At 38.0% G+C, this 20,588-nt stretch overlaps 1 protein-coding gene across 5 annotated transcripts in view; it reads right to left on the bottom strand.

Annotated features, from left to right (window-relative positions):
* Window positions 1–1,701: 1,701 nt before the first annotated feature.
* Window positions 1,702–20,588, bottom strand: part of NRDE2 (NRDE-2, necessary for RNA interference, domain containing) — a 31,500-nt gene continuing 12,613 nt past the window's right edge. For 4 of the 5 annotated variants that reach the window (XM_037393789.1, XM_037393790.1, XM_037393791.1 and 1 more), the window contains exons 5-14: window positions 18,777–19,233; window positions 18,182–18,584; window positions 14,401–14,534; window positions 12,291–12,411; window positions 10,128–10,306; window positions 9,050–9,436; window positions 7,101–8,023; window positions 4,763–4,901; window positions 3,713–3,784; window positions 1,702–3,054 (exon numbers count right to left, since the gene is read on the bottom strand). In XM_037393789.1, the coding sequence (XP_037249686.1) occupies window positions 2,929–3,054; window positions 3,713–3,784; window positions 4,763–4,901; window positions 7,101–8,023; window positions 9,050–9,436; window positions 10,128–10,306; window positions 12,291–12,411; window positions 14,401–14,534; window positions 18,182–18,584; window positions 18,777–19,233 (2,941 nt within the window). In that variant the 3' untranslated portion in view covers window positions 1,702–2,928. The remainder of the gene's footprint in view (window positions 3,055–3,712; window positions 3,785–4,762; window positions 4,902–7,100; window positions 8,024–9,049; window positions 9,437–10,127; window positions 10,307–12,290; window positions 12,412–14,400; window positions 14,535–18,181; window positions 18,585–18,776; window positions 19,234–20,588) is intronic. The other variant, XR_005105217.1, reaches the window with a different exon arrangement.

Raw genomic sequence — 20,588 nt, 5'->3', positions numbered from 1 at the left:
GGACATGCGCTGAACAGCCCCCGTGCTGGAGGTGCACAGTTTGTCATACTGCAGACATGCAGAGAGTAAATTCAAACTACAAGTCACACGCTTGACACTTCTGCAGTGTCGTCTTAAAATGAATTCTTCCCTTCCAAACAAATCTATTGCCTGCAGCTCCATCCCCATAGCAAAATAGACATAAACTCCTAAGCTGCAGTGGTGCATATGCTGCTTATTGAGCGTTGTGTAGCATGCGCTTGTTAAGGTCTAAGAACTAAATTTCTACGTGTTGTACATGTGATTTTTAAGGCTTATATAAAGTTCCGGTTTGCAGTTAAGCAATGTGTGCAGTCTTTGTTCTGGAAACGTTTTGTGGGAACAAATGCTCTGGGCAGTAACAGACATCTGAGAGTTAACACGCAGCGCAGTCCCTCTGACTGCCAGTGCTGAAACAACAATGGCAGCAGCAAGGCCAAGAGATTTTGGTTTTCCATGTAAAAATTATGTGGTTCATTGTTAAAAACAAACCCTACAGATGAATGGAGTCTATTTAATCTGGATGACAGGAACCCTGAAATTGAGTTGTTTTTCATCTGGAGATAGAAAAACAACAAGCAAAGTTTTATTACCCATTCTTATAAACCTTAGATCCATCTCCTTGGAAAGGGCACAAGCAGCCAGCAATTTTTTAGCACTTTCTAATCATGGCAGTTGATCTCATCATTGCTTGAGGGGCTGAGGAGTTTTATGATGTGTGGCAAGCAAGGCTTTTTTTATTTGGGACACGGCTGCTGATGCTGGCTAGAAGCAACAACCCCAGAGAGGTCCGTTCAGCTGACTGAAGGAAAGCTGCAAGGGATTAAGCTAAACCCAGAACTGTCTGCCACAACGGTTACCAAAAAAAGAAACATAGCTGAAAATTACTTTTTGCAGCAGAACTTACCTTCTGCCACTTTTTCCAGCATTTCTGAACGTGAGTCACAAAGATCATGACAAAAGGAGAAAGTGAACAGTGAGTACGTTCCCCATAGGGACAGAAAAAGTGACTGGGGTGTGAATTAAAAGGCAGGACTTAGCCTAGGGGCTCCGGTGTGTGAGCGGCCTCCGCCCACCCCCAGTGAAGGAAGCAGCACTGGGAGAAGCTGTGCGAAGGGAGGGGCCCAGGGGCAGGGATGCATGGAACAGTGACTGAAACGAGTTATTGCTGCCATCACCAGAGGTGTTCCAAGATGCAGCTGAACAGGGTGCTAGATAATCTCACCTAGGCTTGCTGTCCCACAGAAGGTTGGCCCAGATGATCTTTCAAGGTCCCTCGCAACCTGGACTGCTCTGTGATTGTATACTCTGAAGAGAAACAAACAGGAGCACAGCCAAGCTTCTCCTGTTCTCCATGTGCCTTCCAGGTCTTCAGGGGGAAGGGCATTCTGCTTTGATGGAGGAACAAAGCCACACACACACACAAAATTTGCAATGTTACTGTGCAGCACACAGCCCTACCTCCAATTCAGGAGCTCTCTCACTTCTGGAAGAAGCATGGATTTTGAAAAGAAAATATGTATTTTTTTACAAAGACTAATCAATTCTCTAGCAAAATCAACATCATTTGCAACCACAGCAATATTCTAAGGTTCTTAAGAAGTGTAATGCCATGTAAAAGTCCACACATTCTGATTATTTTAAATATTGCAGGGAAAGGAATAAATGAGGTGCAGCCCAAACTAAAACATACTGTATCCTGTATTGTGCTACAGGCAAAACTGAGCCATAGGTTGTATAGCTTTCTCCAGCCATAGTTTTCCATGTACACAGATCTCACCAGGTGGATGATCCCAATTGTTTTAGTGCTGTTAGTAATATTTTTTTCCTAAAAACTCTCCGAAACAGTTTTGGGTATTCAGTGGCTGCAGGTATCCTCTTGTCAGATGAAGATCCAGCTTCTGAGTACTTGGTCTCAAAGAGTAGAGATGCTAAACTGTCTTCTGCATATTTCAGCATATTCTGTCTTATAAAAACAGAACATAACTGTATCTTTAAATTGTTACTATATTTCATATTACTTCTGTAGGAGAATGCCTAAAGGCTCTTGGAATAGAAGCTACTAATTAATCATGTTTTGACTACTCTGCCTTCTTCAGGGAGGAATAAATCCAGACCTCTGTTTCTCTCACAATGCCTACATTTGGGTCAAAAGCAAGTAATCAGTTACAAAAATTTGTTTAAAAGCGCGCTGCTTGGAGACGCATTATAGATACACTTTCATTTTTAATACACTCACAGTTCTATTAAATTAAGAAATAATTCAAGTTCCTTTTGAATTTTCAAATATTCAGGTATATTTCTCATAAATATTTATATTAAAATGGTCATCTGTTAAAACATACAAGTCCAAAACAGGTGCCTGCTTAAGCAAAGACTTAGCTTTTACTAACAGTATATGTACAAATGTAACTGCTTGTACAGATTTAACAGCTGTTTGACTTGGTAGTTACATATACACACACACACATACCAAGCTGAAGGAAATTACTGAAGCCTGCCAAGTGGAGAACAGTGGAGCATCCATCTGGCAGATGTTTATTTCCTGTGCTGCTCACCAAACCATAGCTGGCACGTACTGAATTCCTGCTGAACTCTAGGGAATGTAATTTCAAACAACAGAATAAGAAATGTGGGCAACATTCAACAGGAGGCTCCTTCTAAGAGGGTATCCTCCTGTAGCAGCCAGCAATACTTCAAAGAAATGGATGCATTTTTGTGGGCAAAATGCAGTACTTTATTCCAGAATACTTGCAGCTAGCAGAACTCCATTTTGACAGCAATTTATATAAAAGCTTTAAAAAAAAGTACATAGTACCCAATTCTCAACAGAGCTCCTGTTTGAAAAGAGACAGGTCTAACTTTGCTTCAGAACTACCTTCTGTACTTTCGCCACTCTTCTACAGTCTTTTAAACCTCTAATAGTAGATCCAGCTCTTCCACAGGTACCCGCACTCTCAATTCTTTTTCAGTCATTAGATCAAGCGTCTCTTGCAGATGATCAGGGAAGTACTCTACTGCGTCCATGTAGAGCACCTAGAAAGACAATGAGAACACTTTCTGTGCCATCTCTCCATCATAGCAAGAAACAGTATAAAGTACGTAGATATGCAGAAAAACTCTATAGCAAGAACGTAAGTATCGTACATTTCTCTAATACAATACAAACCAAATTAGTACTTCTACAGTGACAGCAATGTAATGTTTAATCAAATCTTTTCCAACTCCCACTAAATAATTTTATTCAAAAAGATAAAACATAGGTCAAGGGGTGCTGGAGCATTTGCAGCATATACAGATGTTACCTGAGGAATTGCAGGTGTTCCTGAGCAATTTCTTGTACTATTAACTAAACACATTTTTATTTGCCTATATATTTTTGCTACTACCATGCTCATGATAAAAGTCTAAAAGACACAATCACTTCTAGATGACACAGACAGGAATTTATCTCCTTGCCTCATGCAATGCAACGCAACATCTTTCTGTTCTGAAAAGCAAACACCACTGACCACTATTTTTTTTTCCGTTTCCATTTTACTTGCAGAAAATCTTACAGTATTTCTCATTCAGAAATCTCTCATTTCAATTGCATAGAAATCATGACAACTACTAAAGTCTAACTTTTTTTTCCCCCCAAATACAGAACTCCAAGAATTAAGAGTATGATGACAGGTTTCTATTCTATGCTTACCTTTGCCCAAGGACAGTTTTGAAGTGCTTTATAAAACAATCCTCTACTTTTTTCCTTTTTTCCTAGTGAAGTCTGTGAGAAAAAAAATGTTCATACTTCAATGCAGTAATAGCTGAAATAATAAAATGGTTATCTCTGAGACAAAGAAGTTACTGCTGGAAAACTCAGCACTTCTGCTAAGGAATCCTTATTACTATATATTGTGGTAGCTATGCAATTTGACTGGTGACACTGGTTACACTCTTCAATGTAATTGAGATGTCTTTAAGGAGTGTCAGGACTTTACTTGTCCTACAAATAATGGAACAAAGACTACCAGAAAGAGCCTCTGTTGAGTATTTCAATTAAAGTCACTGCCTTTGCCTGTATTTGACAACAATACTGCAAGGGGTACAGGTTGCCTGGAGTTACGGAGTCTCCATCCTTAGAGATATCCAAAAGCTATCTAGACATCATCATGGACAACTGGCTGTGGGTGGCCCTGCTTGAACAGTGGGGTTGAGCAAGATGATCTCCAAAGGTCTCTTCCAACCTCAACCATTCTGTGGTTCTGTAAAGTTACACAAAATCAGGATCTAGATTTGACCAAAATATCAAAGTCCTTGTAATTTCCTTACAGAACCCTGAAGTAGGTCTAAAGCATAAACACACGTAATCTGTGCTGATTTTACTTACATAACAATAATAAAATCCTAAGTCCCTACAATTTCTTTCCTCTTTTCTTGAATTTTGCTCCCCTGCCCACTTACCTTTATATTGTGACTAATGCTGGGTCAAATGCATCTATTGACATCTTATGACATATTTTTAATCTACGTAAGATGGCAGCCACAATAACTTGCCTGCATCTATACTAACACCAAACTGTCAGAAGCTATTACTCCATCTAATCTACATTTACCTTAATATTCCCAGCAGTAAGCAGCATTACAATTCAAATATATCACCTTGCAAATCACAGAGGTATGGCAGCATTTAGTACTGCAGCTGTGTTCATGAGAAATTCCAAATACGGTAAAAACAAATCAAAAAACCTGACAGTCTTCTTACCAGAAAGTTCAAATACATTCTCCACAGCAGTGGACAATGGGTACCATTTTCACTCTGAACTGCGTGTTCAAATAGAGCTACAATCCGATTTGTTAACCCAGTTTCAGGAATCGTAGAATGTATTTCACCAACATCTGCCCTGTAACAGAGGAAAAAAGAAACCACAAACCCTTAAACCCAAGCTAAAGGACCACATCCAGGTAAGAGAGGGTAAAAATCAATGTGCTGTCCCTGTTCACATAGCACTGTATATAGCCAGGTTTTTGCATTTCATGCTACAAACTCTGAATGTTATAAACCAGACTTTCAGCACTTGTTAATCTAATCAACACATTTCTATACAGGAAAAAAATCAGTTAAAAAAACCAGAAACGAGGTATTTTTGTGAAATTTCTTTTGGCATGTAAAAAACCAATCCTGTCCAACAGGAGTACAATAATCCACCACTATCATACGATCTTAAAACACCGATCTTAATCTTCATTCAAGACTGCGTATCATTCCAGACTTGCCACAGCAGCTCAAACTAAATCCAAGTCTAGGTCAGCAAGCCGCCTCCTGGTGCCCAGGCAAGCCTGTTCACATTTACCCATCACCTTTGTAAGACCATTATGTTGGTCTCAGGTCAAGGCTCTGTACCTCAACCACGATTACAGTAGTAACTTTCTTTTTCACCCAGAGATTCAAATCCCCTAAGTTCCAGGCATAACACAAAAGCAGGCATGTATTTTTCACCGAAGCATTGATTTTCATGTACAGCTGATACAGACTGGCTTATTTTTGATGCTTGAGCTTGATGAAACAGCCTGGAGCACTCACAGCAGTATCACTTCTGTTGGTGTGCACTCTCTTGGCCTGCCAGCTTGTTCCACTCAACCTCAACACTTGCTCCCAATTTGCCTCTTTTTCCAAGGGTCTTTGAGGTCATAGTTCTTCTCATCTTAACCTTTGCCATGAGGGAAAACTATGTAATCTACCCTGCACAGAGTCAGACATCAGCAGGGAGCACTGTACCTCACACTAACATACACACTACTGCTTTACCCTTCACGTTCATTTCTTTAAAGGAATTCCACGCACCAAAACAAAATAGGAAGTACTCACACATAGTACAGATATTTTCTTAGTTTTTCACAACATCATAAACCACTAGTTTTAGTGTTTTATGCGTGACAGGCCATTTATGTCTGTGTGGTAGTAGTACAACTCTGCTCTTGCAACATCCAACTTGTCTCTGTACAAATACAACCTATAAGAAAGGCTATGCTGGCGGAGAACAATCTGGAATGTCACAGAGGAAATCATCATTCTGGAATTTTAACATCAGTTTCCACTAACAATAATGAACCATATCATAGTGTCAGTCTGTAATTAACAGTAAATCAAATTATAATCCTCCTTTATATTTGGTGGCTGTAGAATTCTTATTACAATTTAGGATGAAGTATACTGACAGCTCAGGAATGTCACTGTCATGTATGCATGCCTGTTGCCAGACTGTGGCAATCAAAGCAGTGGGCACACTGTCATTTTAAAGTATAGTGATCATTCTGTAATTTCATCAAGCATGAATATTATAAGCTTACAGCTATGTAAAGCTTCCAGATAACATTTCCTAGAAATCTCTGTTGCTATGTGCAGACACAAAGAACGAAGCCACCAATGTTATTAGAGAGATGTAGGAGAGGTAGTTCCAAGCAATGGGTAGACAACAGTTCGAGATTAAGCTTTAAGAATGAACCTTCAGTTCCCCACATATCCTGTCCTTTTCTCCTTTCCCAGGAGCGGAGCCCAAACCACACTGTGATTCGGGAAATTTCCAGCCTCTTCTACCTAGCAACAGACCCATATGAAAACCAAGCTCTCAAGTACTCACTATGGAAACAGATCTGCCACAACTGTATTCCGTGATCCAGGAGTAAAGCAGGGCAGTGAGCTCAGTCAGGAACTGCAGCGTAGCTCCGTATTACACTCCTTATTGCTGTAGTATTAAAATGCAGCAGTTTCTAAGCTCACAGTGTCCACCCTGGCCATCTAAGGCAACTCTTAGCTATTTAAAAACGACTCAAATGCGTACCATCTTGATGTCAGTACCAAGTAAGTAAACACAAAGCAACACACAATCTGATCCAGTAGAAAGGACGTAAGACTATCACCTAGATCTTTAATTCTGTTCCAGATTTTGCCACTGACTCACCATTCAGTCTTGAACAAATAACCTTCCCTAACTACAGCCTCTTCATCCACAAAATGAGAACTATGATAGCATTTTCTCTCCTCTATTAAGTGATTAGACAGATTAAAAAAAGCATAATCATAAAGAGCTGCAAGATATTACCTCTGGACATTCTCAATGAGTTTTTTTCTCATTTGCTCTGCTTGGATTGCAAACAGCCATGGCTCTAAAGAGTTAGTAGACCTTGTGACACCATCAAAAAATCTTCGTGCTTTGCTAGCACTGTGAGACTTCCTTTGGATATGGATATATGACCTCCAAAGGGACCGGTTGCTAGGATACCGTTTCAGAGCCTCTGTTAGTGCCTCTCGCAGAGGATTCAAAGGATAAACACTAATTTTCATGTGGAATCTGAGCAAATTTGTATGCAGCAGTGTGACAGCTTCAAGAGCAGTGGAAAAATTTCGAATGCCAAAATTCTCTCCAGTATTTTCACATTTCTGTGGACCAAGAGCTTCAAGTTTTTCCGAAGTCTGTGCATATATTAATACTGCAGCATCAATCCCAACAGTCAAATACTGGAACAGTGCGTAACAACCAACCAAGTTAACCAGCTGATTAGCATCACCAACCTGATCAGAAACTGGTGGTTTACTTAAATAATCTTGCAGTGCATGCTCATATGTTTTACGAGCTTTCAAGACATTTACAGCTAACACTTGTCCACTATATGGCACATATGGTCCACTTTCAGCCAATTTGGTCAATATATGAACAGCACGTGACATAACAGCTCCTTCTATACTTTCTAGTAGTTCAACTTCCAGCTGAGCATAAAGCAGACTGAGGCTGCAGATTTGGGGACTCTTCAATCCTTCTGTCCCTGCTGTGCAAAGAGCTGTGTCAAATACCTTCCTGGCATCGTCAATGTTACCAAGCAGCCATTCCAGGTAGGCATACAATTTCCAGAGAGAAAGGTGGTTTCGGTTGTCAGGTGCTTTAAGGAGATTCTTGGCCAACTTTTTGCTCTTCCTCCCTTGTGCTTTCAGCTTCTTCTTCTTTTTCGCTTGGAGACACTGAACTACCTGCAGGGGAGAAAAAACAGAACAAATTTTGAGAGGAGTGGGAGAAATAAGGGAAAAAAACCCACCATACCTCACAGCATTTTTTAATTTCATTACTGTGTTTGTTTTTGTATGGTTCCATATTTCACCACAGTCTTATCTGTTGCTACTGAGTGCTGTAAATTGTCACAACTGCTTGTTGTCAAGTCCCCTGAACACAGCCAAATTACAGAGAATTCTCACTCTCCTGCCTCTGCCATTAATATCAAATTTCACTCTTTTAAAGGGCCAACTGCTCAAATAAAGTGCTACTAACCTGTAATGGTTGAGAAAAGGAAAATTAACTAACTTGTCTGGCCAGACACAATTTATGACTAGTACAATTAAACCACCAAGCAGCTTTTCACAATGACGAATGTGCTGACAGACAAATCTGCACATGGGGTGGGAAAATCACACATCTTCTGGCCAGGTAGAGTTTGGGTAAGAGACAGGGAACTTCTCTGTAAGGAAACACAATACTAAACTTCCTGAAGCGTTAGGAAGACAACCTGGACTCTCATCCTCCTGTGGGCATTTTTACCTAAACAGATCCGTATTCAAGTGATAAAGTGCTACTTCCTTCAACAACACTACAAATGTAACTTGTATAGGATGTAGTTTCTTGGTAAGATGCTCTTATCATAGTATTGAGTATTATGCACTTAGTAGAATAGTTTGGTGAAAGCACCTAGCTGACTCACTTTGCCATGTAGAAAATCACTTGCATGCATTCCTGTCTGGCATACAATGTATCATATAACATTAATCCAAAACGGCAAAAAATGTTTTGCTACATGTATGCCACTGTAACATATACTGAAGAAAAGGGGTGGTTTTGTTTGTTTTGGGGGTTTTTACTCCCAGTGCAATCTTTACCGGCATTTCCTGATGTGAATACTTAGTTCTACAAGACTTGATTTTCATCAATATTTAAAGTCAATATAAACATTAATACACAAGAAAGCCACATATCAAAAAAGTGATTATATGCAGATTCCTCATTACCTTAGATATTTCATACTGTAACCAACAAATGGACAGGTTGGATTTTTCCTTTCCTGAAAAGAGCAGGAATAGAACATGAAAAACATTCTGTATGAACTCCTCTCCTTCTTTATAGTGGCCTATGTGATGTCTCCCTCGTAGCATTGTGTCCATATGACCAATACTGTTGAATCCAGAAAGTGGAAATTCAACAGAAGTCAGTGGCTTTTCATCAGAAAGCACACTCTCAAAGATGTTATTTTCATCCATGGCAATATAGAGGTTGGAAGGGAAGAGTTTACTTGTACATGGAACTCCCAGGAATTGCAAAAATGAGTAGAGTAGTTGACGCTGAAGATCTGGATTAGAAAGCTGGATTAAAGATGGTCCAAGATCATCAAATAATACCTAAAAAAAAACCAAATTAAAACAAACTCCATTAATTTATGCAATCAAATAAAACCAGCACACCTGTAATTTATGTAATTAGAGAACCTTTTTAAGTCAATAAATATTTATAATTACTATTTAAATGGTAACAGTCATTCAAATTAAAAACAGACAAGTTAAGCAATGTGCTCTTCCAGTCAGACTGTAAATTTGCTATCAAGATCTCTTTGCCCACGAGTACCAAAGACCTCCACAGAAAACTTACACAATAAAGGTCTGGAAGATATTATTGCTTAGGCCATTCTAAGATATTTTTATTTAAAAAAATCAATGTCTGTTTTGACCTATCTCCCAAGAAGGAAAAAAAATCCACCTGACTTGAAGGCAACAAAACATTTGTTTGTTTAATGCATATATCTTCTTAAACACAGATTTCTGTCACATTTCCACATACAGATGAAAGAAATCACAAAACAGCAAAGACAGACTATTTGCCTACAGCCCTTTCCAAAGTTTACCATGAGCTTCCCATATATTTCAGAAGTCTCAGCACAAAACCTCAGGTAAATTTTGAATTCCAAACAAAGAAAATAATATTTTTTCCGAAGAAAGAAAAGTATTACTCCTCTAAAATACACATTAGCAATAAATTCAAAGGAAATGATAACTCATCTTATCATGTCCCCTTGCTTTATTATATCACAGTGACCTGTCTTTCTGGATCTTCACAATCTTCTTCCATTTCCTTTTTGGTTTTGTCTGGCCTCCAAGGTAACCAATGCCTTGCTTCACGAGAATACTCCACATCCAACCAAATATGCCACTTTGGGAGAGTTTTATCCTTTATTTCTTGATCCTCATCTATCTCTTCATCATCGTCATCGTCATCTAAAACCAAATCAAGACACAAACCCCCACATAAAATCATTATAGAAAAATTAATCCACCAAATCCAGAGGCCAGACTCAACATACAATTTAACTGCTTTAAAAATGTAAACAAATAAAGTGTTAATAAAACAGACACAAGACAGAGCTGAAAATTTCCACATCACAGTTCTGGGTTTTGACACCAACTCTGTAAGAGTAGGAGGTTTCCAGACTTTCTGAACCAATGAATCAGTGTCATCACTCAAACTTTCTCACAGAGGAGAAAATAAACCACTGACAGGCTGTGGACCGCTTTTATCAAAAGCGGTTTACAAGCAACAGCCAAGAATCAGTCACCTTTTTGTGCAACAGAGGTTCTTTACTTCATACCTGGGCATACAATCTCAAATGTGCTCTATGAATACTCACATGCATAAAACATTTTGAAAAAAACACTGGAAGTAAAAAGTAGTACTATAATATTAAACATCGCAAACCAAGCTTGACAATGTTGCTTTAAAATACCTGGTATTTTTAGTATTTTAATTAAGGTGCAATTGAAACAACCAATGTAGTTAAACACACACAAAAGGAAGTGCTTAACCACATCCCACTTTTATGATGAACCTTCTGGACTATTAGACACAATTAATGTATTTTTCCTGTGCGATGTATTAACTGTGCTGAAACTGACAAGCACCTGTAAGCTAAGGGAAAGCTTGTAGAGATTTTTCAGATATTTTTTATTTCTTGTTGGGAAAAAAAAAGGTCCTCAAAGTTTATGGTTACCTGTACTATTTTTTGGAGTACAAAACCAGGCCATTTCTATGCCACCTTCAAATTTTTAATCCTGACATTTACAATTAACTAGGTGAAACACTCCCACTCCCAGTTCTTAAATTTGAGGTAAAACAAACAGGTGATGGCAAGACTTTCACTCTCTATTTTTTATATTCTAGAGCTCCTCCTTTAGTTAGCAACTCTATGAAAAATGACAGTATTTCCAAAATCTAACCAAAGTTTGAAAGAAATTGACAGTTTCAGAGACTACACTTGATTACAGATTGTACCTGAACTTTTGGACTTGACACACATGGGGATAAGCACTGATATATGCTGGACCTGCCCAAGACCAACAGTGGTCATCTTCTCTGTACTGAATCTTCTCAATTTGTGGACAAAATGGTCAAAGCCATAAGGGGCAAGGAAACTCCATCTTAATCCAGGGACAAGGAAAGCACAGGATCATTTTTCAGTTCCCTCGTTTACTAAAAGCTGAGCCAAACTTGCTTCATTAGAGTTGCTACTGCAGCAGGAACAGCAAAAGCAGAGACAGCTCATCTCTGGTCAGATACATTCCAGCCCCCTGCTCCCCTTCAAGATACATCTGTCTGAGGAAGTCCCGGTGAGCACTGCAGACCAGAAGACAAGGTGGGAATAAGCACAGGGAGGCATTTTCTGCGTCCCTGCTCACCCAGAAGCACTCCAGCCAAGTGAGGATACAATTCCTCTGTTTTCTGCATCACAAAGAGAAAGAAAGATTTCCCTCCTGTTTCTACTATGTATTTGCTACAAGAAACTGAAACCTGATTCTAGAAATGGTATCATTAAGCTAGGAAACCTTGAGGCAACTATCATCTAACACTATAACCCCACCTGGTCTACCAGTCTGATGAAAGGGTGTTAAGGGAAGTAGCTTCCTTAGATGGGCATGGGTCTCAACCAAGTACTCACACCTTCAGTCTCCGCACAGAGTGGAGGATATACCCTGTTCCTTAATTCTTATCCCTAGGAAGGACAACAATATTCCATAAACAATATCATACATAGAATACTCAACACATGCTTTTCCTTGTGAAGTGTGATACACTTTACCTTAATCTCGCTAAGTATTTTTTAAAACGCCTATGCAAAAACATAAGAACAAACAGCTTGTATCATTCTAATCAAAATGTTTAGAAGAACACATAGACATACAACTACACATATCGACATAGGCATACCGGGCTTAAGAGCAATCCAGCCACCCTTTTCTTGTTGGTGCATCCATGCTTTCCAGCCTCTTGCTCCTTTTTCTCCAATTCGTGGTTCCCCGCTATCCCAAAAGGGTTCAAAGAATTCCACCTGTTGTTTTGGGCAGGGGCAACCAAAACAAAACAGAGAAAAATCATTTTTGCTGTTGTACAGACACTGCTTGGGTCAACTTAGATTTTCCAGACCCTACAATCACATATCTGGGTGCAACTTCTGTACCTCAAGACTTTGTTCGATGCTGCTTAAGAATCAGCAGGAACGACTGAGTACTTCAGTTATGCCTATGACACAGCAGGACTGTCATCAATCATGAAGACAGGTTGCTTTTAAAAGGTATTGGGCTTTAAAGAAAGCAGAAGACTTGTGTGCCAAATGCCCTAATACAGATCTTTCAAGGATAAGGATCCAAAGTCCCCAAAGTGTGGCTTTCAGAAATGAAATCTCTCATTTTCCCTATCTTCCATGAGACTACGAAGAATTTGGCTAATGGAATGATAATTCAGACAATCATACACCTATGGTCAAATCAAAATGCTACAGTTTGACATAAATATGACTGGACTGAGGACAAGAGGAAAAGATCTGTAAGGCCTTTCATTTCTCAGGTTTCAGGGTGGTCAACAACTTCAGGGCATTTTCCAGTGAATCATTGACTCTGTCACTGCCTGCATGCAATCCATCATCTTGAGATTCATCAATTCCTCCCCTGCTTTGTGGATACTTTGCTCTAATGACTCTGTCCTATTATATGCTTCTGCTGTGTACCAAACCTTGGACACTGAGATGTGACTTCATACAAGTATTAACAAAAAAATTTACTCTAAGAAAAATCAAGCATCAACATATCAGAAAATGCAGAGCTTAGAGCAACTGCAAAATCTAATTCTGCTCCTCATAGATTTATTCTTTGCTCCAAGTGAGAAAGTGAACTGTGAAAACAGTATGGAAACAAGTAATTCAAGACTGAGTCATAACACTTCTGTAAGAGGGCAATATGCAATCAGCTGTAAATCTGGCATTTTCCTATTTCAAGAACTGCACTTTCCAACTTAAACACTGTCCTTTTAAATTGATGTTCCTTTTCATCCTGGTTTCTTATGAGTTTTTAAACACTACAGATAATCTTGCAGTGTTGTATAACTTGAGCTTTATCTGTGTAACCACAACAAATGTCTCAAACTGGTAATTGTGATTTAACTCTAACCTTTTGGCTCTTTAAGAGGACACCATTATTATTTAAACTACAAGACTGCTCCATTGGTGGGTAATACCATTAATAAAGAGACCAAAACAATGGAGCATCAGTAGTGATTGCTGGAGAAGGTGGTGAGGTAATAGAAGAAAATTCAATTTCTGTCCTCTGTGGTAGCCCAGCTGCCTAACTGGTGCGCCACCCCCACCCCCCCCTAAAAAGGAAGCACCTCCCAGAAATTTAGTAGGATGATGCTACACTGGCAACAGCCCGCTGTAAATATTAATGTACTGATTATTATTGGGGTGCGAACCCAACATTATCCTGAGAAAATCAAGAGAAAAAGTGATTTAGTACTTCAACAGAAATAGCTGAATGGAATCTCATGGGCCAAATAAAAGATACTTTAAAGCATGAAGGTGTTCCTAATGTAGCCATCAAAGAACTACTGAAAACAGGTAGCTAAGAACCTAAGAAATGCTTGCAAGAACTGTCAAGAACAGAAAGCAACTGTAGGTTCTATCAGCTTTCTCCATCAAGAGTAACAAAACAGCAGTAGTTTTGGGGAAAAGAAGTAAGGGAAATGCTAACTAGACACAGATATTGGTCAGCCAGATTATTTTTTTTTTCATTTCTGATTAGCAAGAAAGAAGATACAAAACGACTGGTTATCACACTTTATTATATACAGTAGAGGCAGCCATTTAGCATGTAGTTCCAGAGGGCCCACAAGCATTTTTCCAATGCAAGCATCACCTTGAAGAACCACAAAGAACACTGCGACTCAAAATATTTCCCTATGTCCTTAAAAATTTACCAACATTCTTTTGTTACAGCATTCTCTGTAATTCACAAGGACATACACCCATTTAAACAGAAATTGCTACCTGTCCCCTTGTTGGCAGATCTTTTACACTGTCAGGTTTAAAGAAGGTGAAGTCAATCAGAGCCTGAAACAGAGACACTGCTTTCTCGGAGTGGCCAGCCTGTCTCAGAAAGTGGCACTGCTGAATAAATATAGCTGTAAAGTAAAGAAGATAACATTTTAATATTTCAAATAAATTTTTTGCACAGTATTTTTGCTACAGCCCAAATATGACACACACAAGTGCTATAGAGAATGGTTTTGATACATAACAGTATCAAAATCCAAAACACAGCAAATAACTAGCATAAATGTATGTCAGAATTGTTTTAATTAACTTTAAGACCTCCCACTTTAAATGTGTCAAAGAGATGATTTTTTATTCATGTCATACAGGCATTGTCCTTGTTGATGAGTAAGAGTTATACACAATAGTCCCAACTTCAGTTTATCCAACACCTGTCAGAGTGGGCCACAGTCCTCTTTGAAGATGCTGGGCATTATTATGATTCACACAGTAAGTGATTACAACAATTTCTGCATGACAGTTACACTGGTAATATGTTGAAAATATACCATTTTATTTCCAACTGTCATTCCCATTTTCTTCTCCTTTGCTTAAGAACTCAGTTAAGAGAAGTCTGCTCTTTACATCAAAGTATTACTGCTTGAAAGTAGAGTCCTATTCCTTGCTCTCCAACAAATTATTTCTGTAATCACTGCCACATCCCTACTGCACACTTAGCCCCAAGTTTCAACTTAAAAAGGGAAGCAAAGCCCATTTTTCTATTCATGTGTTTCCAACAAGAGTCTTAAATGAAAGAGCTGGGAAAATAACAGGTATTGTAAACACCTCTATTAGCAGGCAGTTCAAGGACTTCAGAGATACTCCATCACTCCAAATTACACTCAAGAGTTAACACAATAGGCTGCTCAAACCCCAAATTGCTTTAAATCAAAATTTTGATTGGCTTGCAAAACCACCCCAAACCCATAAATCAAGACTTAAATAATTCATCAATAGTTTTAAAAACAGTTCTTCAAAAACTATTGTTTCTTCACCAAACGCATTGGCTTTGGAGAGTTAAAACAGTCAAAATGTTTAATTGTCTAGATACATACATATAGTAATATTGGTTAGCAGCAATTTTTTCTAATGATCACCTTATTTTTTTAAAACTAAAAGATGACAAATGATTTAATCCCTTTAACTTTTATTCAAATTTAAATCAGATGTGTGTACATAAAAATTTGAATTCAGCTAGAACATGCAAACTAGACATTTTAGCAGATTTTCCTGCAAAGTCAGCGACTGTTTCTGATAACAAAGACTCTAGGATTTCTGAAGATATTTAAACACCACAAGTATGATTAAGTATATAACAGAATCTTCTTAACTATTTTAACCAACTCGGGCACTGTGTCCAAAGGACACTGAAAAAGATGTCCTTTCCTAGCCTCTCAGCTTCAGACAGATGAACTTTGATTTAAATAGTCTGAATGTAGAGAATGTCTCATCAGGACTTGCTGCCAAACTGGAGCCAAAAATAAATTATAGCATAAGATTTTCTGCATGCTGAAAAAAAACCCCCAAGATATTTGAAGAAATGCAAAGATCAGCATTTTCTTTGTGGTAAAAGCTGAAAACAGCATGAATACATATTTAATTTAGTCCATGATGGTAAGCCATTTCTGCAGCTGAACTGACCGTTTTTTTAGGATGTTTCTCCCCAACCAGTAGGTATAATTTGAAAAACAGGACTCTTTCCACAACAAAATTTGAGAATGTTTACCTTCATCTGCTTTACACTAACAGTTCCTAGTAAATTTAAAACACTATGAATTACCTCAAAAAGTAAAAAGTTATGTACAATTTTAAATCAATTCTTACCTGGTTACTTAAATGTCATGTTTTAAAAAACACACACCCATTTCCAAGCAGATAGTACTGCATACTGAATTGAACACTAGATGGCACAGTCCACCAATATTTAAAATTAGCTCATACTTCGTGGTTAGCAAAGGTCAAAGGTTGAAGATACAAGCCTACCATATTCCTACACTGCTACTCACCTCATAATTAATTTGTGAAACTCTTTGCATATTTATATTAACGAACAATTTGGTAATCTTCCTAATAAGTACACTGACAGTTCAAATTCAGCCCAAGAATAGGTATTTGAGTCACTAAAAAAAAATAATAATCTCCGATCAAGAAGTCTCCCCACTGGAAATTTCTCCACTCCTATTGTTTGAATTCCAAAGCGGGGGGAAAAAAACCCAAACAAACAAAATACCAAACCGAACAACAAAACCCCCAACTGCATTCATAAACAAATCACTACAGTCTTAATACAGAAAAACAAGACATTAAGAGTCAAACAGGAACACAAATGAAGTTGAGTTCATTTTCATTTTAACCTGTATATAGACATTGCCAGCAAACAAGTATTTTGAAAAACGTCAGTCAATTTAATATAATTAACTAAATAAAGTTTAACTCTATTAAACTAAACTTCTCATTAACAGTTCACAAACGGTATTTAATGAGTCAAAAAACGTTCTGTGCAGGGAAACAAAATGAAAGAATAACCTTTCTGTTAGGAAAAAAAAAAAAAAAAAAAAAAAAAAAAAAAAAAGAGAGATGCTGAATAAAACATTTGTCCTGAGAATCATTCCTTGTAGTTAGCATACAAAGTGACTGTGTTAGAAAACAGAAACAGTTGAAGCAATTAGAAGCCATCAAGCACAACAATATCCACCTGCCAGCACAGGTTTTTTCCTTTACAGCACTTTTACCACTGCCTAATCCAAGATAAATCAACCCAAGACCATAACAGATATGACCACCTGAAATTAATTTCTTAATCTAAGACTGGCTATTGCATAACAGATAGCATCATTGCTCAAACAGCACTTACAGGACTTGGGTACAAACAGAGGTTCCTTGGACTACGCCACACATGAAGAAATGCAGACCACTTTATAATAGTCTCCTCTAAATATAAAACAAATTTTAAAAGGGAAAAAAACCCCAAACATATTCCTGGTGACACTAATATTTCTGCCTCCTCAGTGTATTCATAGATTAATAATCACAATGACCCCCTGAGGTAGAGAAGCAAAATTGAGATGAGATAGGTTAAGTCATTTAGCTCCAGATAAATTTAAAGCCCATGGCAGAACTGAGCATGAACTTGTTTCTTCCCTGGATCCAGTCTAGCATCCTAACCATCTGACTAGCTTCCCTTCCAGGAATAATTATATAATAAATTATAAGTGGTAGATAAACGCATATAATAAATACAAAAGGTATGATCACATGGTATTACAGTTCAGAATTCCCCATCTACGAACTGGGATGCTCAAAATTTCACATCAGACTTCCCATGTCCCTTCTCTTCTCTGGATTAAAGTAATTAACTATAAAACTTTAGAACAAGATATAACTGTTTCTTTCACAAGCCAACCTTTTTTTAAAAAATAATAATTTTTTTTCAAAGAGAAAAGCACATCTCAACTGCTGGCTGCAATTCTCCAGCCTTGACATTGTACTATAAAACCGCTCAGCACATTAGACTTTACTGGATATTATATCACAAACTCTCCTGGGGAAGAAAAGCATCTGCTATATCCATATTTGGTTGGAATATCTGCTTTAATTCTCAGCTAAGAAATCAGAATGTCAGGCATTTTAAAAAAAATAAAATCTTCCTGTAATACATGGGGAAGTCTCTTATTACAGAGAATGTATTCAACTCCTATGAAGACCGTTCTGACCATAACATGAAACAGAATCTTACCCAGCATAGCTTCTTCTGTGCCAGGCAGTAGAGGGTGTGATACCATGCTGCCATCCTGTACAGCTGCCAGTGTAGTCAAACACTTTCCATAGAGACTATTGATTTTTGAAACAGAAAAGGTAGTGAACTGACTTTGACAGAACAGTAGATATTTCTTCCACAACTCCGGATTATTGGGATGTAAGAAAATTAGCTTCTGCCATTCTTTGATCAAAGCTGGTGGTTCCCAGAATTCTGCGCAAATCTTCAGCCTAGCAAGTTTCAGATCAACATTACTTGGATTGCTTTCAATTGCCCTCTCTAAAATAGCCAGTTTCTTTTCCAAGATTAACTTCAGTGATTTTCTTCTTACTTCCTGCTCTCCCTTACTGGCATAAGGGCTAGGTCCTCTCATTAATTCATCCTTAAAACAAAAAGAAAAATCATTACATGAGGAAGAATCGTCACTAAAATCACAAGAAAAATGCTGGCACATGTGAAGATGAATTAAGAGCTCACTCTTCACCAACAGAAGATACACACTCCTAAACAAATTAAATTACAATATAATGTTCATGTATTTCTTACAAGCAACCAGATCTGTCAGAACACATACCTGAAAAGAAACAAATTCCATCCAAGCATTAATATCTCTTGGGTTTTCTCTGACTTTCTTGTTATGTTCTTCCACTTTTGTCATTAGAATGGAGTTCATGTTTATCACAGGCTCTTGAACTGCTTGCTGCGCATTTACAGGCTCTGTACTCTTGCTCCCATTCCCTTGTAGCCACACTGTAGTTGATGGATCATAAATCCCAAGAGGATTTACCTCTGTTGTGTCAGAAGGATCCTCAGCTTCCATTTGGAAAACTGGTACGAAAGCAGCTGGGTCAGATGAAGAACTTTTACTGCAAACAAGAATCCCATCTGTGTTCAGCATCTTCACATTGTTCTTTGTGAAGTAGCGCTCAGGTCGCCTCTGTAACTGCTTCCTTTTTGATGCAGAACTGTCCCAAGTTATACACTGTTTCTTTGCATCTATGCCAAGACAGGACTCTCCTCTCCTTTTGTATCTTAGAAGGAAAAATACAATTAAGTATCTCCTAAAATACATGTTAGAAAAGGTACCTCCTTTTTGAAAGAAAGTATGGAAGAAGTACTTTAATTCAAATTGACCCAAGTAATGTATGCATAGACCTTCAAAAGTGTAAAGAACTTGGTAACTTTCTCCTTATTGAAGACTTTAATTTATATATTTTTTCAGTGCCAACACAACTTTTATTATCATACTAAGCTTCCTTTGAGTTCAACAATATCTGTCATACTCAGCAGAAGAAAGGGTTTTTTCCTCCTATCATTTTAAGCCATGTAGACAAACCTGGAGAAAGAACAACAGACCGCATTATTTAAAGCTATTTAGATTAGATTATTTCAAACTGAAAAAAAACAAAATCAGACACCAGTAGTTCAGTCTGGTACTGTCTTTCTGTATCCCTAAGCCTCTGTCCAGTTGATATGCCAAGAAGTGGGCAGGGGGTGGAGAGGAAGAAGAGATGAGGTTCATAAAGACCACAATAATCTTACGGATTAAGAAAGGAAAATACCATCTTAAAATATTACCAATAATATCGTTTCAGTGGCAAACATAGTGATGTGCAATGCTAAAATAACATTTTGCCTCTCAAACAATAGCTGACAATCCAAAGGTGGCAGAAAATTGGAATGGATTGTAACCAGGCAATTTTACTGCAAAGGTATATACACTACAAAAATAAAACCCATAAATCCTCCTTCCTTACTTCCTCTATATAGTATTTTTCTATATAGAATTTTCCTTGAGAACATCAAGAATGAGTGTACACACATAATGCACGAGCCCAGTGTAGGCTCCTTTAGATGAGCTTCTCCATTAATGCAGGGAAATGTCCTGAAGGGTCACCACAGTAAGTATCAGTAACCCGCTAAGGATTTTGAATATGCAATGTCATTCATACTCATTTGAAACGTAGCAATGCATAAGATGGATAACCTTTGGTACAATGTCTGGGTCATCTAACACAGAACCTGTTTGCTAAGAAAGTACCTGTACATTGTTTTGCAAGGACATCAAACTACTCAAGTAAGTGAACCTCTTCACAAATCAAGTATGAAATAATCGGTACCTTCATTTCCCTTTCAGACACAGAAACAGAACAATAAAGAGAGCGCAAAAGAGACACTTGCCCAAAGACGACCTGTAACAGAACTTGGGATTTCTGAGCTCAAAATCATACTTTTGAATCTGCCCCATGCTGTCACCTCCAGATGGCAGTCCTACTAGTTCACATGCCTACAGCCTACTACACAGAGTGTTGTTAAAGAAAATCATGCAATTTATGCCCCTTGTTTCATGCCAACTTTCACCTTTTAAAATATTTACGCCTAATGC

Source organism: Falco rusticolus, chromosome 7 (genome assembly GCF_015220075.1).
Source record: "Falco rusticolus isolate bFalRus1 chromosome 7, bFalRus1.pri, whole genome shotgun sequence".
NCBI classification, from domain to species: domain Eukaryota; kingdom Metazoa; phylum Chordata; class Aves; order Falconiformes; family Falconidae; genus Falco; species Falco rusticolus.
This window is presented reverse-complemented; position numbering and strand designations above follow the sequence as displayed.